Here is an 8,752-nt window from a genome sequence, read left to right as displayed (position 1 = left end):
AAGGAACATAATACATAACATACATTACATTCATTAGCCAACTTAAGTATTTTTATAATTTTTTTTTAATTTTTATATTTGTTAATTAGCTTTCAGTACAACTATGATGAGGTAAAATTTTAATAGATATCATTTTTATTGTACGTCTATATCCTCTGGATTTAACAAATCATTTAGATTACTTCCCTTCATATCATTTTTCTACGTTATGCCGTTGTACTGCTGCTGCCATTACATCAAATAAATAAATAATTGCGGTAGTATCAAAACATTCTCCTGAATCTGCAAAAAGTGGAGGCATTTTTCTATAAAAATCGTAAGATATCGATAGAATAAAAATATATGAACTCTAAAGTAGAAGCATTAAATATCTAATGACATTAACATTAATAGGATATTTTTAATAACTTTGCCCAAGTGCACCACCACAGACACTCCCCAAGCTGTGGTCAAAAACATAGGTCAAGGAGACCTGTCTCTTACTGAACAGGTTTATTTAAAAATTCAACTAGTGGAATGATGAATTTTTGTTTATTTTGTTTTCTCTATTAGAATGCTGCTGAATGTCTAAGTATTTTAAATTGGGATGAACAGCAAGAAGATAAGTAACAATTTTTGGGGCTAAAAAGTCTGCCTATGAACCTTCGTCCTTTACATATTCGCTAGTTTTATTTTTCTTTTTCTTTACAAGTCCTATGAACAGGTAACTACAATTCACCTCTGTAGAATTATAGTTAGTGTAATTACTGGTTTGAAATAAATAAACATTAGGTGAATAACTAAACCATAATACTACTTAAATTGGAATTGTAAATATAGAAATAATCAAAATTCTTGCCTTTGTTTCTGACAGATTTAAACAGCCCAATTTATTCATATTTGATAATTTGACAAGAGATTTGTCTGTAACTTTAAAACAGCCTCCAATGTCTAGGCCAATTAAGTTTGGATTATTTTCGAAGAGAATATTACAAACATTATCATCAATTGCATCACAATGGGATGCCTTAACTATACTAAGTTTGTGCATTTTAGAGAAAAATTTAACCAATCCTTAAAAACAAAGTCTTATTATTAAAACATACCTATTATTAAAATACCAACAATTTCATTTATATGATAAAATAGTTACCTTTACTTGTTAATGAGTGGACTCCAACATACATCAAAGTTAAATCACTTAATTCACTACATTTTTCAATTATTTCTAATATCTCGTCGTCAACTACTATACAGGTAAGATCAATATGTTTTACATTTTGATGAACTAACAGTGAAAGGATCTTCTTAAGGTTCACATTTCTCCAAAAATGTGACGAAACGGTAAATTTACTTAATAAACGATCCTTTACGTTATTTGGTAGGTATGCTAAACCCTCTCTATTTAATTTAACTATTTCTGCTATATTATTTATTGTATAATTAATACATCTGTAACAAGAATCACTAATTTCTGCTATATGCAATAAAAGAATTTAAAGAATACATACATATGTACTTAAAACTAAAAATTCTTTCAATTAAAACAAATTAAAATATTTCAATAAATTATATTTTAGAAACATTTATAAATAAATTAACCTCAAAAAAATACTTACATGGATTTTAACGATTTCATTTGAAAATTAAAATTTCTGGTCATATTTGTACTCAATAGTTATCTAAAACGAACCACACGCAAACGTAAGCAACATAAACCTGAAAGATTATTTACCACCGTGTTTATATTAGAAAAAGCTAATTATAAATTCATAACATGTCACGTTTTATACCTGAATTAAATATTATTGTAAATGGAATTGAACAAGGAACATAATACATAACATACATGCATTTAAATATTAAAATCTGACATGTAAACAAGAAAATGGCTAAGATATCAGCTGCCGTATCTTGCCGCGAGCTACGGAACCAGTTCTGATGAAATAAATATAGAATTAAATCATCTTATTAATGTTATGAAGAATGATAAAAAAGGTGTAATTATTTCATCATACGTATAATTGTTTTTTTCATCTTTTAAGAATTACGAAGTATAAATACATAAAGATAATTAAATTGAGGATGTCAATAGGTTTCCTACGTTTACAGTTGAGTAAAAATACTGTCCTGTTTAACAGTGATGCCTTTTTGGTGTTAAGTTTGACCCATAATTTTAGGTTGGTGGCAGTTTGTATCCTGAAACGAGTTGTAATGTTGTTAAAGAAACCCATGGTGTCCAAAAATAAAGTTGATCTTAGTAACTACCGTACTAGTTGAATTAAAGATAATTAAGTTAAGGATTATTATATTTAATTCAACTAGTATAGTAGTTACTAACATCAACTTTATTTAATAATACATAATATAAAAATCCCTGACGTTTATTTTTGTTAATTTACACTATGCTCTTATTCGTAATTTCAATTGAACTTACGAAAAGCTTATTTTTTATAGGCAATAAAAAATATACTATATTTTTTGCGTTATACTGACAAAACAATGTAAAATACAAGATTTTATTCTTTTTGGGGAAAAATTCGTATTAAATAGTTTTCTCTATTTTGAAATAAAAAAATTGTACTGTGCATCATTTGGTCTCAAAAAAGGTTTTAAGATAAATTTACGTTTCTAATTTATTTTTCTATTCATTCCTGTTGAAATAATTTGAAACCAAAAATTACTTGTAAGTTGTTTATTTGGTTGTTACAATAGATAATGTTGCTATAGCGCCACTACTTATTGGTTTTGATGTCAAAAAAATATTGTGTTTTATACGAATTCATATTTGTTTTTTAAAATCTAAAATGCTAATAAATCGTAATTGGTATGTAATAGTATTACATTGACAATAGCATGGGTACAGTAAAATACTTTTATTTTATTAAAAAGCATTTTTTCCACCGAAGAGTGTATTACGTGTGTTGTTAATTTGATAACCTCAAAAGGCTTGAGGTGATAACCTGATAACACATGAATGTTTTGTTTTTACGTTAATGTTTTGTTATTCATGATTTCAATGTACAAATATGCTGCCGGAAAATCGTATAGCATGTTGGATGTCAGATAAAAAACTATGCAAATTTAAATGGAATGAATTTAAACAATACTTTGAACAATATGGGTACAATGTCTTTTTAGTAAGTAAAAAGACAAAATATACATTTTATTTATTAAATTGAGACATTCTAGTTGGATTTAAATTCAAATATAGAGTCTCAGGGACCGTTCTCAGTTTTCCTCCACAAAATGACTGATTTTATAGCTCTAGAAAAGCAGGGAGACTTTAAGGTAGGTTTGCTAATTGCTGGGTTTACTTTGTTATTATTATTGTATTTACGATTATAATTGTGTTTAAGAGTGCTGCAATCATGCATACAATAGAAAATTATTTATCAAATCATCCTGAAATAGTTATAATTGATCCATTCAGCTCAATCCGTCAATTACTAAGTAGATATACAGCTTATAGCATAATCAACAACAGCAGTCTTCATAAGTATGGAATATTTACTCCTAATTTTTGTGAAATTACTTCGGATGACAGGGATAAAATGAAGCAAGAATTGGAAATGGCTGGTGTTACATTCCCATTCATTTGCAAGCCTATGCTGGGGCATGGATCAAAAGAGGCCCATCGTATGGCCATCATTTTCAACAAAAATAACATAAAAGACTGTAAACCACCATGTGTTGCACAGAGTTTTGTCAATCATAATGCTGTACTTTATAAAATATTTATCGTTGGTGAAAAGCATCATTTTGTACAGAGACCATCTTTGAAGAATTTTTATGCTGATGAGAATCAACAAACAATATTTTTTGAAAGCAGTGATGTGTCAAAGGCTGGAGCACAAAGTAGTTTATGTATACTGGACAGTGAAGAAAAAATGATTTGCCCTGTTCTTCTTGATCCAAGTGTTCTACATAAAATTGCTTGCACTCTTCGTAAAGCTTTTAAAATGGAATTGTTGGGAGCTGATGTTGTTATCGATAATAACTCTGGAAAGTATGGAATCATTGATGTCAACGCTTTTCCAGGTAATTAAAAAAAGTTATTTGGAGGTTTTCTTGCTAAAAAAAAATAAACTTCAAAAAATTGCAAGTTAGTATCTTTTCCAAATTTTTTTTTTTTCATCGCCATATCGTTCGCTCAGCATTTTTACCCCTCATATCGCCTAAAAGCAATGTTGGTATTGTACAAGACCATTTACATCCTTTCTGACCGTCACTATAGTCACATAAGGTAAACTTAAAAAAAAAATTAAATATGTATTAATTGCTTATTTCCTTTTTACTCCAAATACAACAAATTTTACTAAATAACAATCTTTGATTAACTGAAGTGAAGAAGCTTTCCGTGCTGAACTGTTGTGATCTACATTTCCTTTGAGCCTTGTTATTCTAATTTTTTCATTCTTCTTATTTTAGGATATGATGGTTTTCCTCACTTTATTGAAAGTTTATTTGAATGTGTTCATAATAAATTGAAGGCCAAAATAACACACAACGGACATATATCATTAGATCTTAAGAATAATGAACATTCCATGTAGATTTTAACTTTATAATAATATTTATTTAATGTGAAACTTACTAAATGTCAGTTTTGGTTGATATTGTATGTATTTAATATAGTTCATTTTATTTATTTTTTATGTAAGTATTAGTACTTTCAAGAACTACGTTTTCTCCAGTAATTTTTCCTAATTTGATTTTACTGATTAGTTTATTAGCCAAAGAAAGTGTTTTAATTTGTTCAATGTTTTTATGCTAATATGAACNTACAATTTTCTTTTGTACACAAGCGATTCGACTTTCATCCACGCGGAGATCCTAGATAGAGCAACTGCTGAAAAAAAAAGTTCCCAGTCATACGAACGTTTTTGTAATGGATTCGAAAAATTCAAATCATAATTTTTAACGTATTTTGTAATTTTAAGGTTACAATACCATTTCTAGATAATTTAGAGATGATGTACAAGCAGTAATAAGAATATGATCTAAAGAAAAATTCATAAACAAAAAGACTGAAAAAAAATAAATTTGGGGATTTCTTGAAAAAATGTTTATTTATTATTATAAGACTACTTATCTCCTCAAAGGCTAAATTACAAATATACGTTTTTGTGTACAGCTTTTCACTGCAATCTCGACCAACTTAAAGAAAAGGTTTTACATAATTGTGAAAAGGCGGTAAATTTAAGCTTTCTCTCGGATGACAGAAATTCACCTTACGCCATTGAAGCTAATATGAATCAAATTAATTCGTCAGGTTCTATCAAAGTTAAAGCCAAAACCAACATTTACTAAGTCATTTGTAAAAATCCGCAAAATTGTTCCATTTTACAACAATACATACATTTGTCAGCTTATGTTTATAAATCCTAACAGAATATAAGCCTAGTAAAAATGTGTGCTCAACAAATTTTATGTATATGAAATTCAGATGAAAATAAAGAGACGATTTATAGTTCATAAAATTTATTTAAATCTAATTAATAATTATAAAAAACCGTCAATTGTAAAATATACAAGTTTCATAAACAATAATTTCTGTGTTTAAAAAAAAATAAATCTAAAAGCGTATACGGTAGATCTATTATCAGCCCATTAGTTGCATAAAATATATTGTGCTGATGATTTATTATTCACACAGGCTGAACATGGACCTTAATTAATAATTGGTCTTTGTCAACGAACCCTTCTGAACACAGATCTTGAATTAAGGCAAATTCTGTATAACCGAATCCTCGAGGATTCAACTCCTGTTTGGGCTTTTTAAATGCTTCCAACTCCGGTCTAGTCATCATCGTTTCCTTTATATTTTGTTCCAAATTACTAAACACGCAATAATTAACAGAAAAAATAGACACCACAGATTTTGTACCTTATCAAATATTTTAGAAATACATACACCCTACACCCCTACCAAAGTGTCACCATAAAGACCCTTTACTTATTTACTTACTTTTTGGTACAGAACCCAAAAAAAAAAAACAAAAACTTACACGGGATGAACAACGGTGATACTTATTTTTCCATTAAAGGGCCAATCTAAGCTGTTGTCGTGGTCTGTTTTCATCATGTGAATGAAAATTGCTAGATAATTAGGATTTTTGGGAGACAAGTTGAGTCGTATGCACAACCTTTATAGAACAAAAAAAATACACAAATATTAATAGGGCTCTATTTTTGAAAATGAAAGATCACATTTGTTACTTATAGCCAAATGGAGATGTTTGAAATCCTGGACTGTAGCACATCATGTGACTATTATTGCTCATTCGCGTAATTTTAGTTTTAAAATCTGCTACAGGCCATAAAAAGCTTCCAAAGCAAAATTTTGTCGGTACTGTTGAAATTAGTAAATTACAAGACGAAATCTGTTCCGACATGTTTGCTATAATAATATCCTGTTCTCTGGTTTTTTGTTCTAAAATTATTATCTTCTCATAAAGCGACCTATAACAGGATAAATTAGTAATTGTATGAAATACATTGCAATCAAAATAAGTGGTTATTATTGAGACTTTGGTATTGTTGCTATTGAGAATGTATTCTTTGAGAATCACATAAATGTAATCATATAAAGGCATTCAGAAAAATTTATTATGAAAATGAGAGGAAAAGGATTTTGCAACCCAAAAATCTTAGTAACTTTGTACTTGTCCATCGTTTGTTTCATAGTTTCTTATATTATTTATCGCATGCACTAAAAAAATTTGGAAGTTGAAGCAAGAAGCGAGATGTACAGACTTATTACAAAAATCTATTTGGCATGTTTCACAAAAATTGCTGAGAGAAAGCAGATCAGTATTATTATATATCTTACTCCATATTGCAAAACAAACTAGACAACCACAAGGCAATTAAAACGATAAATGATGAAAGCATAAATTAATTTTGATAAATCTACCAATAATTTTTATAAAGTATTATACTTTAATTTGTGCCATTTTAAAACCTTGAATAACTATTAAAGAGCTTTTACCCGTGTATACATTTCAATAAATAAATATTAACTGTATAAAATCTTATCTACTTATTTTTTATTTGAGAATAACAAAAATGGGAGCAGCACTTACTTTATAAGAGATTCATTTGAACTATTCACATGTTCATCAACCAAACCGTTGCTTCCAATTTTTGCAGGGGGATCCCAAAAATTAGCTTGCTGTGCCAAAGCATTACTGGACGTCGATTGATCAATTATAAATTTACTGTATGCTTGTGAAAGAAGCTGAACAATACATAAAAATGAAAAAAAAAGCAAACATGCTTTTAATTAAGTGCAAAATATACATATCAGTTTTATTAACATGCAGCATCTCTTTCTCATAATTAGTTCAAAATATAATATATAAACTTACATTTAGATGATTGTGGATGTTTTTTTCTAAGTGTTCCTTTACTTCTACTTCATTTTCAAATTTTTCTATACAACCAACAGCAACAAAGTTGCATCGCAACTTTTCATTATCAGGGAGCTCTGGAATTCTGTATTTACAAATCTGAAGGTGATATTCAATGTCCAAAGGAGATAATTCCTTTAAACATCCTCTTACAACGTTAGGGCACTTTGTCTTCTGTTGGGAAATTTCCCTTCTTGTAAAATTATCTGGGAATATGTCAGTGTCTTTATTCAATTTTGTTTTATCAACAGGACAATCAGTATCTTTCCTGTAACAATTATTTCTTAAAAAGGAATCTAATGTAATGGCTTGCTAAAACATACTCTAGCCAAGAATAAATGCATTTTCTGCAAAATCTATGACCGCATGAAGTAAGTACAGGATCTCTGAGCCATGTCAAGCATATTGGACATTCAAATCTTGCCTCTGGTACTTGAGTATCATCTTCTACAAGACAATTTTCTTCAGGCTGGTCAAAATTTTGAGAATTGTACGTTGCCATTTTGCACTTTTCACTTAAGAATAATACGTAAACAATAAGAAAAGCATAACAGTATATTTTTAAAAATGAATTTACATTAATACAAATATAAGTTAACCAACAGTAAAAAAAAATGGGTGTGAGTAGACAGTGCACAAAATATGAGCAAATGTAAGGTTAACTTGTTTATGTTAACGTCAGATATGCGTCAGACCATAGACAATAGATATATTTAGTTAGGGGTAAGCATTGAAGTGGGTAAGTCAGACTACACCATAGATTAAGATTATAATACACCATAGATCATAGTCATAGAACATAGAATTAAGGGTTTACATCAGCGCACAATAATGAAGCGTAAGTGTTAAATTATAGTTAAGCATTCGGGAAAATACCCGATTGATTCTGCGTGCCTGACGTGCGAATGATTACAAATCGGTCGAGACAGCAATGACTTCCACGGCAGATGGCAGTGCAAATAGTCACTATTCATTGAGTATATGTATATCCAATTCTAAGCATCCTATATTACAAAGTTGCCAAAAAGACAAACCATAGGTATTTTTAGGAATATCACATAAAAAGAAAGACACGGCAACGACAAGATTTATTTCGTGAAGTTTGCGAATTTTGACAAAAACGAACAATAAATTCAAAATGCCCACAGAGGGTGCCGACAAGGTCTAAGCAGTCTAAGCTGCTGGCGCACTTAACAGACCGATGAGATACTAATCTGTTGAGTGTTAGTCTAGCCAAACCAATGTGATCCTATTCTGGATTACAAAATGAACTTGCAAAAGTATGCGTCCAGTAACACCCCGAACCAACTGTTCTCATCTGCCACAGTTTCATCAAATTGTATGATAGGCTACCTCAG

At 29.5% G+C, this 8,752-nt stretch overlaps 3 protein-coding genes across 4 annotated transcripts in view; 1 reads left to right on the top strand and 2 right to left on the bottom strand.

Moving 5' to 3' along the window:
- The window catches only part of LOC108733140 (protein AMN1 homolog), a 3,897-nt gene extending 2,008 nt beyond the window's left edge, over positions 1-1,889 (bottom strand). Inside the window, exons 1-4 of one of the 2 annotated variants that reach the window (XM_025981484.1) lie at positions 1,773-1,888; positions 1,599-1,698; positions 1,133-1,431; positions 839-1,053 (exon numbers count right to left, since the gene is read on the bottom strand). In XM_025981484.1, coding sequence (XP_025837269.1) covers positions 839-1,053; positions 1,133-1,431; positions 1,599-1,642 — 558 coding nt within the window. In that variant the 5' untranslated portion in view covers positions 1,643-1,698; positions 1,773-1,888. Of the gene's footprint in view, positions 1-838; positions 1,054-1,132; positions 1,432-1,598 lie in introns of both variants that reach the window. The other variant, XM_025981483.1, reaches the window with a different exon arrangement.
- Positions 1,890-2,723: 834 nt separating this feature from the next.
- On the top strand, positions 2,724-4,728 carry LOC108733110 (inositol-tetrakisphosphate 1-kinase). Its single transcript, XM_018464162.2, has 4 exons — positions 2,724-3,119; positions 3,172-3,270; positions 3,339-4,020; positions 4,411-4,728. Exons 1-4 carry the CDS (start codon positions 3,009-3,011, stop codon positions 4,533-4,535), a joined length of 1,017 nt encoding a protein of 338 aa, XP_018319664.1. The 5' UTR covers positions 2,724-3,008; the 3' UTR covers positions 4,536-4,728.
- Positions 4,729-5,500: 772 nt separating this feature from the next.
- LOC108733106 (TNF receptor-associated factor 6) lies at positions 5,501-8,077 on the bottom strand. Its single transcript, XM_018464159.2, has 6 exons — positions 7,718-8,077; positions 7,353-7,662; positions 7,068-7,222; positions 6,202-6,444; positions 5,991-6,128; positions 5,501-5,820 (listed from the first exon to the last, which is right to left on the bottom strand). Exons 1-6 carry the CDS (start codon positions 7,894-7,896, stop codon positions 5,631-5,633), a joined length of 1,215 nt encoding a protein of 404 aa, XP_018319661.1. The 5' UTR covers positions 7,897-8,077; the 3' UTR covers positions 5,501-5,630.
- Positions 8,078-8,752: the final 675 nt, after the last annotated feature.

The sequence above is a fragment of the Agrilus planipennis genome, unplaced genomic scaffold (assembly GCF_000699045.2).
Source record: "Agrilus planipennis isolate EAB-ADULT unplaced genomic scaffold, Apla_2.0 scaffold53, whole genome shotgun sequence".
Classification (NCBI taxonomy): Eukaryota; Metazoa; Arthropoda; class Insecta; order Coleoptera; family Buprestidae; genus Agrilus; species Agrilus planipennis.
Note: the sequence above shows the minus strand (reverse complement) of the source record. Positions and strands in the feature narration are given on the sequence as shown.